Source organism: Gymnodraco acuticeps, unplaced genomic scaffold, assembly GCF_902827175.1.
Source record: "Gymnodraco acuticeps unplaced genomic scaffold, fGymAcu1.1, whole genome shotgun sequence".
NCBI classification, from domain to species: Eukaryota; Metazoa; Chordata; class Actinopteri; order Perciformes; family Bathydraconidae; genus Gymnodraco; species Gymnodraco acuticeps.
Genome location: NW_022990027.1, coordinates 1,553,267 through 1,570,329, shown reverse-complemented (window position 1 = coordinate 1,570,329; position 17,063 = coordinate 1,553,267). Strand labels below are relative to the sequence as shown.

General features: G+C 41.3%; 1 protein-coding gene across 1 annotated transcript; it reads left to right on the top strand.

The window, feature by feature from the left end:
• Nucleotides 1–671: 671 nt before the first annotated feature.
• lonrf1 (LON peptidase N-terminal domain and ring finger 1) lies at nt 672–16,647 on the top strand. The gene is made up of 12 exons (XM_034214980.1): nt 672–1,494; nt 2,859–2,977; nt 4,868–4,990; nt 6,283–6,465; nt 7,060–7,186; nt 7,395–7,470; nt 7,672–7,786; nt 9,142–9,263; nt 9,427–9,585; nt 10,713–10,875; nt 10,977–11,126; nt 15,587–16,647. The coding sequence occupies exons 1-12, from the start codon at nt 1,197–1,199 to the stop codon at nt 15,734–15,736; spliced, it is 1,785 nt and encodes a 594-aa protein (XP_034070871.1). The 5' UTR covers nt 672–1,196; the 3' UTR covers nt 15,737–16,647.
• Nucleotides 16,648–17,063: the final 416 nt, after the last annotated feature.

Here is a 17,063-nt window from a genome sequence, read left to right as displayed (position 1 = left end):
GGTAGGTCAAAAATCTAATGGGTGCTGGCCATTGGCCTAATCATATGGCTTTATGTTTTTGGTCAAACATTTGTTTGTTTCACATTTGCATTGATGTAATCAATAATTTTTCTGATTTAATTTAATAAAAATAATATTAATAATTTTCGGGAAAAAAAACAAAACACATATTTATTGGGGGTGCTTAGGGGGTGCTTTGGCAATCCTGGGGGGTGCTTCAGCACCCCCTAGCTCCCCCCTGGCGCCGCCCCTGAGTAAAACTGCAAGAAACAGTAACTCAGAGCATATTGTTTGCACCTCTAGGCTCTGTCAGCTCTTTCTAGCCATTCTACTCGTGGCCTAATTTTTCGGGTATATAAGCAGTAGTGAACACCACTGTGTGTTTATGTCTGCGATTATCCTCTGCACCGCGACAGGGTATTTTCCCCTAGGCCTACTGCACTCTTGACTTGAATTATAAAAATGACTGTGATTACATTCACAACATTGTCAGTTTACAACATACCTCCCAGATGTGTTAATTCTACCGAAAGAAACCCAATAACTTTTGTCGCAGGCATTATGTTATGAAACTCGGCATCCTTGGTTTCACAACAGGGCAGAGAGCCCTCCTTTCATCCAATCGGATGGCGCGCTGCTGCGTCACGTGGTCTTTATTTATGTAAGTAATGGTGTAACACAGTAACCCCGTGTTGTGGCCGTGGATACCTCGCTACAGGGGTTGAACGCTGACACGGACTACGAAAAAGATGAAAATATTCTGGTGTGGTTCGCGTTGCGTTTGTGGAGTTCGGAGTGGCGAGGAAAGCGTTTTGTTTTATTCAACCTGGTTGAACGGGGAAGACGTAATGTGTCCCAAACCAAAGAGTAAGTTAGTGCTGGGAATGGATAGGGTAGCATAAGAGTATATAATAGATGCATGTTTGTCTGCAAATGGAATGTGTAGGGTAAGCATAAGAGTATATAATAGCTCTTTATTAACAGAAGCTTAGCTAGACAGAAACCGGGTCGGGTTCGAGCAGATGTGATCGGAGAATTAAGGGACACATTAACTGGATCGTTAGCTGTCAGTCTGTTATTCAAGTGGTGCATGCAATACTATTTCACAGACAAGACTAGCAGCCCTCGTCGCTTTGCCAAAAAAGCAACCTATTTCTCCGTGGGACGTTTTTTTTCGGTGATATAACCCAGTCACCATGGATATATTGGAGTGTCCGCTCTGCCTCTTCCTGATGTGCGAGCCGGTGACCATGGCGTGCGGCCACACGTTCTGCCGGAGGTGCGTGGGGGGATACCTGCCGTCCAAATGCCCGGTGTGCAAAGAGAGGTTAAAACAAAGAGACGTGAAAAGCATGAAGAACAACATCATGCTCATCAGCGTTATCGAGAAGTGCTGCCCCGACGAGACAAAGACCAAGTGCCAAGTACAGGAGAAGCTAAAATCCAACGACTTCACGGAAGCTTTACGCATCGCCAACGAGGGGTTGGACTTAGGTAAGGGACACATGCACAACACCATAGCAACAATACAGTGCGTTTGTTGCTTTTTTGTGTCAACCTAAGCCTGCGGCACTGCTTGTATTAACAATTTCCCAGGATTAAGTATAGGCAGACAGTTCAGAGTTCTACTTTTACGCACTGCTTACAGGTTTGGCTTGTGCCCAGTGCTGGTGACAGATGGTGCATCCCATTATGCTGTCCAGTCCTAATTTGCACAGCAGTGAGACACAGGAGGTGTTATGACAGAAAACAGAACACTTGGTGGGTCAAACACAGATCCTGATGCCTTGTATTCACAATATAAAGCGATTGATGACCCAAATATAACTGTAAACAAGTATCCAAATGACCCCCTTTCCAGAAGAGAAACTCATTGTATGTGCTGGAGGCTGTGGCTCAGTGGATAGTATGATGGACTTCTAATCAAGGGATAGCAAGTTCGAGTCCCACTGCAGTCAGCATGTCGTTGTGTCCGTGGGCAAGACACTTCACCCCAAATTGCTCCTGTGGGAATTGCCCACAGTACTGTAAGTCCTCTAACAAATGACATGTAATGTAATGTGCTGCATAAGAAGGATGCACTGGAGAAAGTTAGTCAGCATCAGTCTGGTCTAACTTGTCGCCTGTGTGTGCCAGCTGTCACATTTCTGTGGTCATATCATGGTTGGAAAATAAGGAAACGATTAGGAGGACGTGGATGCAGCCTTCCATCTGTGCACAAACTTATCTTTTTCTTTTTCTTTTTTTTATTATCGTGCCCTCATTTGACATGTTGTTCGTGTGTGTTGGAGGAGGGGCTCTGTAAGGAAGAGGCAGATTTGTTTCGGCTGCATATCAAATTCTAGCGCACTCGAGCTGGTTTCCCCACAATGACCTACCCCACCTTTAAGACACAAGCACAATTAAACATAGCCATAAAGTGATCGTGCATATACAACATATTTGAGATTTGAAAGTGTCCTAAACATATGCATTACAATCATGTGAGCAAATCTTTTAATTCTTTTGAATTTTGCACATTTCAGTATAACACTTCCTCCTTTTAAGCATTCAAAATGTGCCACTGTAAAATATATTGTACTGTATTTGTTGTCATATTTTCACTGTACTTAGCTTACATTTCTTGTATATTTATATTCTGTGTAAATGTGTCTCTTTATTTGTTTAAAGTCTAAATAATATGTGCAAACCTACTTGGCAATAAACCTGTATCTGTAAAAGGAATACAAATGTTGAATGTTTTGAATGTAGAAAGGCGTGTAAATATAGTCGTTAAGCCACAGCTCTTAAAACCCTGTTCAAATGAGCCTATACATCTCTTTATTTTACTCTCTCTTTTGTTTGTTTTTCATCCTCAGTCCCACATGATCAGAGTTTGAAAGTGTACCGAGCTGAAGCTAACTCGGGCCTGATGCACTTCTCTGATGCTCTGACAGACCTCGACTACCTATGCTGCCTTCGTCCTAACTGGACTGAGGTGAGTGACTTTGACAGTGTTTCAACATATACACTAGTCCCGCTTGTATAATCTGTTTTTGAAGTTACTCATTAACAACACCAATTCAAGGGCTTTACTTCAGTTCAGCCCCCTGTGCAACTCAATGCTCTCACCCGAAATGCACTGTTGGTTTTGTAACATGTAACAACACACTCAGAAAGAGGTGTGGGCCCTTTATGGGCATAGATATGTCTCATAATTATTTGTGTGAACATAAAAATAATTTGTGTGTAAATATGTGATTTGTAAATGTAAAACAACATCCACAAATGCATTTAAAATATTTGCAAACTCACAAATACATTTGCAAGTGTAAAACGGATCTGCAAATACGCTAAATATGTTCACAAATAAAAAAAGATCTGTGAATATCTCTTTAACATTTACACCTTTCGATCAGGCATTTGTGAATCCATTTTGTATTTGTGGACCAAAAATGCGCTTGCGGATCTCAAATCTCTGTTCACGGATCTCAAATCTCTGTTCACGGATCGTCTTACACACACGGAATTTTGAGACATATTTTCCGCCGGTCTCGGCTAAAATCTACTCGTGTCACTCGGTTATTTTCGGAAGCCACGTGATGGCCTGCTGATGACGACATTTCCGCATGATTTCAAAGTAAGAGCATGATGGTTTGTTTAATGCTCTGTTTTTGTATTATAATGAACAGCGGAACGTTAGATGCATTCTTCATCACCATCACCATCATCATCATCATGTTATAGTGATACAGTTAGTTTGTGTTATTGGTTCAATATAGCATATATCGAGCACTTTCGTTGATGTTGAAGTGCAGGCTATACGCCACTTTCGGGTCCCGGGGGGAGCAGCTGGCAGCGAAACAGCCCAGATAAAACTCTTTCTTCATTGTTTGTTGTGTATTCAGTCAAGCGGGTCGAAGTTACAAAGCACTTCACATCTTATTAATCGGCCTAATTTTACCTTACCAGTGCAGTAATAAAGTAATCTGTAGAAAAGCACCGTATTTAGGTCAGGGTTATGGTGATGAAGAATGCATCTAACGTTCCGCTGTTCATTATAATACAAAAACAGAGCATTAAACAAACCATCATGCTCTTACTTTGAAATCATGCAGAAATGTCGTCAACAGCGGGCCATCACGTGGTTTCCGAAAATAACCGAGTGACACGAGTAGATTTTAGCCGAGACCGGCGGAAAATATGTCTCAAAATTCCGTGTGTGTAAAAAGACGATCCGCAAACAGAGATTTGAGATCCGTGAACAGAGATTTGAGATCCGTGAACAGAGATTTGAGATCCGCAAGCGCATTTTTGGTCCACAAATACAAAATGGATTCACAAATGCCTGATCGAAAGGTGTAAATGTTAAAGAGATATTCACAGATCTTTTTTTAATTTGTGAACATATTTAGCGTATTTGCAGATCCGTTTTACACTTGCAAATGTATTTGTGAGTTTGCAAATCTTTTAAATGCATTTGTGGATGTTGTTTTACATTTACAAATCACATATTTACACACGAATTATTTTTATGTTCACACAAATAATTATGAGACATATCTATGCCCATAGCCCTTGTATTTTTAGAGTCTAATCTAAGCGTGCTAAGCGCTTTTCTCTGCTTGTATTGATGTTATGTCATTAACAAAGTTATGCAAACAGATTCTTATGTCATTAAGTCATTCAGCCAGTGGGTGGCTCGCTGCATATGCAACATGCTCTCTGTAGGATATTCATTTATAGTGTTTTTTTGAGAAGTGTGCAACACGTTTCTCATCCCATTTCAAATGTCAAAACATTTATCTCTTGCAAAAATAGGGGATTATAAATATAAATGACATTGGGTTATTGATGTGGTGCTGATGTCCCTTTTCTGTTTGTGCAGGGCTTTTTTCGTAAAGGGAATGTTCTGCTGGAAATGGGTCAGCAGACAGACGCCCTCATCCAGTTCCACCGTTGCCTAAAACTCCAAGCTGACTTTGCCCCTGCGAAGAGCCAGATCAAGAAGGTGTGTTGATTTTAGTAACCGCTCATCAAAGGGTCCTTAATGGAAAGTAACATCAAGACTTTAATTGGAATATATTGGATCTAATATTCCAAAGAGCTTAGGTAACATTTGTAGGCTATATATAGTGATAAAGTTGCATGTGTTGTTTTATTTTTTCTTTCTGTGAGAATAGCAGCAGTGCCAGATTCAGACTGACACATGCACACCTCATGCATGTCTATTAGGTGATCAGTTACCTCCCATAAATTGTTTTTGTAAGAATTGATAAACCTAAAGGAGATTAGTGTTTCAATGTTTTTATTTGGCCACATCATGGTTCAATATGCTGCTATTATTATCATTACTATTAATCAGTGTTTGGGAGTAACTAGTGGCACATTTTAAATGAAACACATGTCATTTCATCACTTACTGATGAAGACATATGTATATCCTAAATATATCATTCACCGTTTTAAAGGGGCCCTATTATGCAAATGTTCGGGTTCAAAGTTGTATTTTGTGCCTCTACTGTGACATGTGGTGTTGCTGTTCAAAATGTTTTCTCATACTGCCTGTGCTGCAGCACCTCTTTTCACCCTCTGTCTGAAACCAGAGCCCAGTCTGCTCTGATTGGTTAGCTGGCCGGCTGGTCAAGTGCTTAGAGATGTCCCGCCCCTTAACCGATCACTTACAATGTATTGCAGCGCTAACCTATTGAAGCGCAAGTGTGTAATTATGTTACGAAAGTAAACAAGGGAGTCAAATTGAGGCCTTTCAGGCAGGGGGGGAGTGTGTGGGAGAGAAACTCCCTCTAGAGGGAGCTTAGGGAATTTAGCCTTTGCAGACCGTTTGCATGCACACACGTCTATATAACACACTATAAGAAAGGGAAACCCATAAAGCATAATATTCAATTCAATTTTTTCAATTCAAAGGTTTATTGTCATATCGTATACACAACTACGGTGTAGCCTGTAATGAATGAGAAACTTGGGTCACAGGTTCCTCAACAATGCAAATTCAAGACATAAAACACATTAAAAAAACAGTTTTATAGCCCAGTTCAAAAATACCTGTTAGTAATGTAAGAAGTTACATTACTCACAACTTTTGAATTCAAACAGTATATATTTAATATTATTTAATTGACATTCATTTTACATGCAGGGTGCATCAAATGTTTGCAAATATGTTTTTTTACATTTTTGTTTTATTTGATTTGGTGTTTAACACTGGGTAAAACAAATAACACTTTTATATTCATACCTATTATGTGACTCATTTTTATCATGACATCTTTCATATGGCAGATTCTGGAGGCAGAGGGACGGACAGTGCCGGAGGAGGGGTCCTGCATCTTGCAAGTGGTGTCCGAGTACCTGAAAGGGACCTGCCCCATTACCAGCCTCAGTGGCTCCCAGGGGCCAACTCACCCTGACAAACAGGCATGTGGGGACGATGGAGAGGGAAAAGGGAGGAGAGAAGCACACGAGGTAAGCGAAGAGAGAATATTAACGGCTCTTATGTGCACTTTAACTATAAGCATGGAAGGTGTGAATGCAAATACGTACAAATGAGTCATTACATTGGCACAAGGACTTACTTTGTCATCAGCAAACCCTTTTAAACTGCAATTCAGCATTCATTTTTTCCTGATACTAATACACCACTGTATATATTGTAATATACATGTAATATATATTAGTATGATGTGCACATTTTTACCTAACTTCTTACGTTTAGATAACATTTTATTACGTTAACTGCTAATGATTATATGAAAGTCTTAATTCTATTATATTTTATCTTTTTTTATGCACATTCTTACTTGAACTTCTTCGGTTTTATATATATTAATTTACTTAAATATTTATGTATATCTTTTTTTTATTTTTATTTTCACGTTTTATTTTAGTCACATAAAACCTAATTTCTTTCAAAAATAAAAAGGTATTCTGATCATATCTCACCATATCATAGGATTATCATCTGTATTTTTTATCTTTTATTTAAGCGCAACAAAACCCAATTACCGAGGAATTTACTTTTTGATTCTGATATTTTAACTACTAACTATGTGTGTTTAGGGTTCCAAGGTGAAGTATGATACGGGTACAGAGTGCTGCCTCAGCCTCTGCCAAGCTGTCTCCTTCCTCCCTGCTGCTGAAGAGGACGAGGAGATGATGATGAGGAGGGAAGATGGGCATGGCCGGGGTACGCGCACACACACACAGCAGTGTACACACAGACACCCCATTATGATAAATTGTCTGTCATCTTCATCATTGTCCTCATCATGAATCCTCTTTGTCACTGTCGCTACAAGCAGCTTTGCGGTAACACCCACCAGATGCTTTGAAATTGCATAATAACCATTAGTTCTTCCTCAGCTGGGCATCATAAAGCTCTCTTTGTGTTTCAGGTGAAAGTGGTCACAGCAGGGTGGTCACTCTGAGTGTTCTCACCGTGTCAGACTTTGAGTGCCCTCTCTGCATCAGGTCGGTGTTCTCTATTCCCTCTAATCAATAATGCATTGCTGTTTTAGTGTCATGAATCAGGTTAATCCTATTCTCCTCTCTCTCTGGTTAATGTTAATCACACATACAGTATGCTCACAATCACTCACTAGAAACTTTACCAGCAGCACAAGCATCCATCCTCATCCTGGTTGTTTCAAATTCAGTTTTTCTCCTCTGAAGGTTGTTTTATGAGCCGGCCTCCACTCCCTGTGGCCACACCTTCTGCAAAAACTGCATCGAGAGGAGTCTGGACCACAACATGCGCTGTCCCCTCTGCAAACAGCCCCTACAAGAGGTGACTATTAATTAATCTCAACTACGACTATCTCAGACCCTTCTTGGTCATCATCCTTGCAATTCCTCTTCCTTTGTCCACACATTGTTTTAAGTCCGATTAGAAACTTGAAACACAGGAATTGAGTTGTAGTTGAGAGACAAGTACTGCTAATCTCTACAAATAGATATACTAAAAAATAATGAACATCAGCATTAATACTTTCATTAATACACCACAATTTATATTTTAATTTTTTGAACAACATTTATGGTTGTTGTATATTGTAAAATGTGCACATTTGTAATTCAACTTCATTAGAAATGATTGTTTATGCAACTATTTTCATTTCATTCTATTTGATCTTTTACTGCACATTTTGAATCTACCTTCTTATTTGTATACTGTTTTTATTTTATTTTACTAAATTGAATTTTGTTGAGCAACTGTTAAAAAAAACAATTTGCCTCCGGTTTAAAGGTGGGGTAGGTAAGTTTCAGAAACCGGCTCGAGTGCACTAAAATTTGAAAGTACACAGCCGAAAAGAATCCGCCCTTTCCTTCAGACTTCCTTACAGAGCACCTCCTCCAACACACATGAACGCGCACATGACGGCAGCAGACTGGTGAAAGTGGCCGCCTGTTGCTGGCGAGTCATTGAAGTACTGCTGCAATGAGGGCACGAGATACATTTGTGCGTGCACGAGATGGAAGGTTGACAGACAGGGCGGGCCGGCTAAACGGATTGGTCGTGCTTTTTACAGTATTACGGCTTCCACAGATGACATTTTTTTATGGATTTTTTGTCAAAGCACTTCAGATATTCATTGCTATCGGATGTTAAGAGCATTCCATGGAATATAACAACAAGTGTATCTCGAGCCGGTTTCTCAAACTTACCAACCCCACCTTTAAGTAAAGATTGTGATTCTGATCAAGCTAACAAAAACCTTTGTCCAATGCCTCTTCTGCTGTCCATTAACACTGTGAACCTGCATGCCTGTATTTCCTGCTCAACTGGATTAATCAGTACTTGTCCGACTACAAAAAAACTCCATAAAAACGCCCTGCGATACATGTATCTGTGTTGTTGCCTTCAATAAATCTATCTTTAGACACAATAAATAACACTGTGTTAATCACCATGCATGTATCCACTTGCATACAAAGCTGTGAACAAAATCTTATATCCATATTTTAAATGGCTTTTGCTTCAAACTGCAACTTCATTGCACCAAACTATATATTTAAATGCTTGGGTTTGTTCTTTGTTGCAGTACAAAGATAACAATTTGTTACTATACTATTATGTATAATTGGTTATGAGCGTCATTAAATTGCAATTATGGCTGATTATGTTCACTTTTCTCTTCCCAGTACTTCAAAAACAGGAAGTATAACCCCACGGTTCTGCTTCAGGACATCATGACCAGTCTTTTCCCTTCGCAGCTGGCTGAGAGGAAACAGGTCCATGAAACGGAGATGGCTGAACTGTCCAAGTAGGCGTCCACCACACACACAATTTACACCCGTGATTAATTCTAGCAGCTCGCTAGCAACCATCTCGCCTTGGTCACACAAACCTCTCCCTTATTCTTCTTTATTTTTTTCTCCCTGCCTCCAACTTCTCTTCTCTTTTCTCTTCTGTCTCCTCCTCTGTAGTCTAACTAAGGACATCCCTATATTTGTGTGCACGGTGGCGTACCCCGGCGTGCCCTGCCCCCTGCACATCTTCGAGCCTCGATACCGGCTGATGATGCGTCGCTGCATGGATACTGGCACCAAAAAGTTTGGCATGTGCAGCTATGAGCATGGCAAGGGGTATGCAAGTTTTTTTTGTATTCTTTTTTTTGTTGACTTGGGTAGATAATTGTGTGTTAACTTAAGCAGCATCGAAATATAGCCAGTTTAGACGCAAGTGAGGTAAACGCATTTACATTTCGAGTATGGGTATGGGGAGACTACTTTTGAAATGTACCTCACTGTGGAACTCGCAGCAGGCGAGGTGGAGCAAGAAGCACAGTGGGCAAAGTTTAGATCAGTCATAAGTGACCCTGAGTGGGTGGAAAAAGCAGCATGGTCACCAATCAGATATTTGCTTGTTCTGTCACTGTATTTGATCATGCCATTACATTTTCCCAGCTGTTATGAATACATATCCAACAGCACCTAATACTAAAATATGCAAACAATGGGCAAAATAATGTTTGTAAACACTCCTTCTTTAACTCATTATATTGATTATGCAACTTTATTAAACTTTTGTGTGTAAGTATGCCTCATTAATAACATTTTAGTGGACCCCCCTTTAAAAAAGAAAATGCAGTTACATTTATGACATTTTTCAGATTTTAATCTAAACGTCAATGAAAAAAAAAAAATAGAAATTCTTCTTCAGTAATTCTGAACATTTGTACGACATAATATACTATGTATTATCAATCACTTACTGATGGCACACTATACTTGATTTTTTATGACATTTGTATGACATACTGTACTATGACTTTTTAAGTACTTAATTTATTGCTTACGATTCTAAGTTTTTAATGACTTCTTTACAACGTACTAGCCTATGATTTTAATGTTACATTTCTTAACCTTCAACATACTACACTGTAATTATAAAATAGGGTATGACTTTGACAGTTTAAATGCCATACTACTAAAGCTTTTTATAGGACTTACAACACTTTTAATTGTTTTAATAATTTTTCAATCGTAAACAATGGCTTTGACTTGACATTTTTATGATGAATCAGAAAGCATTATTTTGACAGCATCATAATTCACTATAAATGTCTTCATAATGAACTACAGACGTGGTCTTCAAAGAAAGTGTTACCTATAACTGACCTATTTTTGTTTTGATACTTCAAATTAAGGAATAATTATTAAATACCAGTGAATTGATTTGAGACTTGATGGTTTTTCCTGCTGTGCCTCAGGTTTTCAGACTTTGGCTGCATGTTGGAGATCCTCAGTCTGGAGGTGCTGCCTGATGGACGCTCCTTTGTGGACGCATTGGGAGTCAGCAGGTTCAAGGTGCTGAGGAGAGGTCAGCGAGATGGATACAGCACTGCTGATATCGAGTACCTGGAGGACCTGAAGGTCCCAGAGATGATACTTAAAGCAACACGTAAATATTCACAAAATATTACAACTTGAACCTCTTCTCACTTTTCCTCCTGTCTGTGTCCTCCTTCTCGCAGGTTGAAGGCAGTGAGTTGGAGGTTCTGGAGGGTCTCCATGACAGTGTGTACCAGCAGGCTCAGGACTGGTACCAGCGCCTGGCCGTCCGCATCCGCGATCAGATCAGCAGGCAGTACGGCACCATGCCAGAGAAGGACGAGAACATTCAGGTTAGCACACATTCTTACTGTAGATTAACATCTTATTTTCTAGCAGCATCCAGGAACCACAGAGCAATATTTACTTATGTTTTGTCATGTTGCCCACGGCAAGAATTAGCTTTCATTACAGACCAGAGTAACATTACAATGTGGAGAATATTTTGGTTGGAGGACTTTTCTACCTATTTATGTCTTTGTAAGTCATTATTAACTTAGCTAAGGTTAATGCATCAAATCACTTTCCAAATTCATCAAACACATGCAGTCGCTATCTAGCATGTCTACTTCCCTTTTTTTTAAATTATGTTTTATCCATGGTCCATTCATTCATTAGCGATGGAATTATATTTCAAACACGCTTCTAATAAGTAAATTGATCACTGGGAAAATAATAACTGCTTTTATTCTCAAAGCTATTAGTTATTGTTTTATGTTTATACAGTACATGCATTCAGAGCTCCCTTACTGACAGGGGTAACAAAACGCAATAAAACAGACTTTATGTTCATAGGGATATAGGGACCCTAAAGCAGCTCCTCAGCACCCAAAAGTCACGGCCAACTAAGTTGCCAACCAATTGCTCGAAAATGGAAAGAGTAGAAAGAGAGGGAAAAAGACCAAGCTGAACCGCAAGAAATACATCGAGGACCCTGCTTTTACAAGACAGCTCACTATGGAAGAGCTGGAAGGGGGAATCTCTATCCTCAAACCAGGAAAGGCAATTGGACTGGATACTATCGCAACGGAACAGATCAAGCACTTCGGTCACAAGGCAAAGACGTGGCTCCTACAGCTCTACGATGAGTGCTTAACAACACACAATCTTCCTAACATCTGGAAGAAAGCCCACATTATAGCACTGCTGAAACCTGGTTTAAGGGAAACTTCTGTGTAGCAGCAATGCAGTGGGAGTCACCGACTCAGGAAAGAGACACGGTAGAGCAGGAGCTTTGATGTCAAACACTGATGGTTTATTTGGAGTTTCGGCCGGAGGATTCACATCACAAGTCACAGCAGTCACGGTGAGACTGCACGGGTGGGTTGCCACGTCAATTCTGGAGCGCCTCTCTCTTGTTAGCCCATTTAACTGGTTTCACAGAGAGTAATCAACATATTTTGATAAGATAGCTTAGACAGTTGGGCACACTTGCGTCCGTCACTTATGGCCTCGAAGATTTCATACCTTGGAGTCCACAAACAACAAAGAAGGAAGTGTCCCAGTGCACCCACAACAACAGACCATCTGTGACCTAGTGTTGCCCGGTCACAGAATGGGAACAATAACATTATGGCTGAAGCAGCCTATCTCCTTAAAGGAGATAACAGACGTCAGGGTTGGTCATGTACGTCATATCTAGGAGTCTAGGACAATAATTTCCCTAACACCTGGGAAAGAACCATCCGCTCCCAAGAACTTCAGACCAATCTCACTTTTGAGCCACACCTACAAACTCTTTGAACGTCTGATCCTCAACAGAATTGGTGCCTTTGTTGACGAACACCTCATCCCTGAACAAGCAGGTTTCCGCCCTGGCAAGTCGACAACTAGCCAAGTACTCAACCTCACACAGTACATCGAAGACGGATATGAGGAAGGGATGGTAACTGGTGCGGTGTTTGTCGACCTCTCAGCTGCCTATGACACAGTCAACCATAGACGTCTCCTCAGTAAGATCCTGGAGACCACAAAAGACACCCGCCTGACAGAGCTGATTGAAAGCATGCTTGAAAATAGGCACTTCTTCGTTGAGCTAGGAGGAAAGAAAAGGAGGTGGCGAAGACTCACGGCCCGTCCACACAGCGGCGTGCGTTGAAGCTTCCAACGCTTCTGCCCATTCACTTTGAATGGGGTGACGTCACTTTTAGCCGAACTGCATCGTGGGAAGCGACGCGGAGCGTTGCTGGTGTGGCTCGCTGCAAAAGTTGAGCAATGTTCAACTTTTGACGCCTCGGCAGAAGCGTCAGCCAATCGAGTCATATGCCAGTACAAGCTCTAGCCAATCAAACCGCTGCTTGTGTGTCAGGGGCGGGAGATTCATGTGATTGGTTGTTGGTCGAGTGTCAGACACGCCCGCCGGCAAGCGTCAACGCACGCCGCTGTGTGGACGGGCCGTCAGGAATGGCCTCCCACAGGGAAGTGTGCTTGCACCACTTCTCTTTAACATCTACACCAACAACCAACCAAAAAGTGTAGACACCCGCTGCTTCATCTATGCAGACGATCTTGGCATAGGTGCACAAGCCACTGATTTAAAAACTGTGGAAGACAGACTCTCTAACGCTCTGGCAGAGCTAACACCTTACTATGAAGAGAACCACCTACGTGCAAACCCATCTAAGACACAGGTGTGTGCCTCCCACCTGAGAAACCGTGAAGCCAAGCGCCAACTGAAGGTCAGCTGGTCAGGAACCTCCCTTGAACATTGTGAGCACCCAGTCTACCTAGGGGTAACCCTGGACAGATGCCTCTCTTTTAAGACCCACACTGAGAAGACTAAGTGCAAAGTGAGTGCGAGGAATAACATCATCCGCAAGCTCACCGGCACGACCTGGGGTGCAAACCCACAGACTCTGAAGTCAACCGCACTAGCCCTCTGCTACTCAGCTGCCGAGTATGCCTGCCCAGTATGGGAACGATCTGCCCATGCCAAGAAGCTGGATCCCGCCCTCAATGCTAGCTGCCGCATTATCACAAGCTGCCTGAAACCAACACCTACAGACCGTCTGTACATCCTGGCAGGCATAGCCCCATCAGAGATATGACGAAATGCAGCAAGCAAGAAAGAGCGCCAACAACAGTCTACTGACCAAAGACATCCTCTCTTTGGCCATGTGCCAGCCAAAAGCCGCCTTAAATCCAGGAAAAGTTTCCTGAAGAGCGTCCCACCTCTCGGAACACCGAGCATAAGCAGTGAAAGAGTCACTCGGTGGGAAGAAAGACTTGACAACCTCCCATCAGCAACAACAATGGAGCTAAAGGCGAGCGAGGCACTGCCCCCTGGAGAAGACACCAACTACGCAGTGTGGAAATGCCTAAACAGAATAAGATCTGGTGTTGGATGTGCAAAAGCCACTCTCGCCAAATGGGGATACCTAAATGATGGGGACGTTGTGTGTGACTGTGGCATTGAACCACAAACCATGCAACATCTCCTGATATGCCCCCTGCTAGCAACCCTGCACAACATCGGACTTGGCAGAGTTTAATGAGAAGGGACAGCAATGTGTTCAGTTGTGGCTGAACCACATCTAACCAAGCCCTGTAACTGACTGCCTTGTGGACACGATAAGGATAGGGATATAGTTCCAGTTGAATGAAAAAACATTACAGCATGCATGATAAGATTGTGATCTGGAAGAAGAATAACTTGATAAGCTCTAGTTATCTTTAACTGAAAACATACAGTATGTTTATTACAATACACATCTGATCAGAGAAGCCTTTAGCATAGCATGTTTAACTGGACCCAGACTTAAAGGGGACCTATCATGCAAAATGCACTTTTGTACGTCTTTGATACATGAATATGTGTCCCCGGTGTGTCAGGGAACTCACCAAGTGTCAGAAAACACAACCCTCTCTCTTTTCCTCCATACCCACATCTCTAAAAACGGGGCTGCAACGGAGCTGATTATTATTTGAATTGTTCTGACGTCAGAAAAGGGGTGCTCCGCCTATATGGGCAACTCTCCACCTACCAGGGGAATGAGAGACCGCTCGATAGCGCTGGAGACGCTGTAGTACATATGCCAGGCCTGTAAGTGGCGCTGTAGTCTGCCACAAAAGTAGAATCAGCCCATGCAAAAACAGAGCAAATAGAGCGAAATGAGGCATGGCTAAAATGCATGATCTGTTTGGTATTTTGAACTTCACAGACATGTTTTATATAGGTTGGCCCTACAATATATGTTTAAAATATAGCATGATAGGTCTACTTTAAACAATCCTTCAGCTTCTGACAGTACAGTATGTCGCACATCACATATTATCACGTGTAAAACCCCCACCAGGGAGGACACTAAACAATGTGTAGCCCTGGGTCCAGACCATTCACCGTGATATTCAGAGGCTCCACATATAAAGCATACCAAGTGTACAGTACTTTTAAGGCCTCTCAGTTGTGAAACCATGATTGAAAATTATTTTTAGAAATACAATTTCAAGGATTAGTCATACAATTTAGAGAAGAAAACATCACATTTAAGGAAAGAAAAAAAGAATGCTCTCTCAGAATAAAAAAAAAAAACTACACAATTCTGTGTGAATTTCTTTCTTTTTGTATCAAGCTTTTTGTCAAGGAACCACATTGCTTTACTCAGCAAAATTGGTTCATTTTTCCCAATTTTTAAAATGTGTGACCTTAATTCTGAGTATTTTTCAAAAAGGTATTTCTCTTGTGAGTTTTTGACTTGGCTTGCATTATACTTTATGCATTTATCTATGCTAAACCTGTGTCACTCTCCTCCAGGCCTCTTCCAACGGGCCGGCCTGGTGCTGGTGGCTGCTATCCGTCCTCCAGCTGGACCCTGCCTATCAAACCACCGTCCTGTCCCTGGCCTCCCTCAAAGACCGCTTGGGACACCTCCGCCTCGTCCTGGAGTACTTTTCTCAGAGCTAGACCCCCCTTAGTTCAGTGGTATTGTGAAAATGATAAACCAATGAATCCATACACACAGAGATTGGAGCTGGGTCTGCCCTGCATCACCAAATAATGTGGTTAATAGCAGAAAGAAAGTGATTTTATCACATTACAGTTGTACATTTGGCTGTTTTGAAGTTTACATGTGTTATATGTCTTACACCGTCTTTTATTCCATGGGTTCAGAGTATTTCCTGAACACACGTTGTACATGGCTGACCAAAGATGCTTCTTACTTAGGTTGATCGAAGGTGGTGAATTATTATTTCTTGATCAACTAAATCAGTTTGAAAGACTAAGCACTAGGTGTCACTGTTTTTTCTCTCAATTGTAAACATGAGGAACATACAGCGTCAGCCAAGCCAAGCTGTTACAGTATGTGTTGCCTATTCAAATCAGACTCCTGCATTAACATAGCCTGATTTGGGAATTAACATTAATAGCACACACACTTTGTAGAGATTTATAGACAAATATTTCAGCACTATGCACATCATTATCAAAGTGATTTAGATATTAGCCATAGGGCACTGCTTGTAATTCTGATAATTTAGTTGCATCTATTGGCTTTGGCAGCCATTGACTATGGCTCATTTTATACGATTTAATAACCTTAAGAGATCCCTATTTAGTATTAGACATTGCAATAATAATTTGTAATTTCACATGAAAAGGCAATGACTGGAGGATTTTTTTAATAATGAGAACTTCTGCTGGGTGACTTTCAGGATTTGTCATCAAGTGCTGGGAAAAGTCTGTGAAATGATGACATTGAGGAGATCAGTGAATGGTAGGCTTGCTGTACCAGCTTTGTTTTACAGTATAAACCTGTGTGATGATGCAGCACTGTATGTATGTGTGTCAGCTGTAAATAAGTAATTTTCTTTGGAGCCATTTTCATGATTTTCATTATCCGTTTTTTAAAATGTCATATGGTGCGGTGTCAGCATTGAAAATGGCTACTGTCAGTGGTCTGGCGTGAAGCCAGGACAGAGTGTTTACCATCTCTTGTGCAGAGATAGCTGTAAAATAATGTAGTGAGTGTTTGACCAGGTGCCTGGCCCCAGCTGCATCTCCCCATCTGTGTGGCCGCTCTACCACCAGACATGGTGCCTTTGAGAGCCTGGGCTAACTCAGCAGGAGGCTACAAGTCTTACACGTTCTATGATTTAGAAAGTGCTTTTGTGTTTTATTTGGTGATTGATTCTTATTTAACATAGTGCTATACATTCCATGGAATGTTGAAGCAGCAATGTGGCGTATAGTTTACAAACAAATAAGAGCTTTTCCCCCCACTAAATGGCAA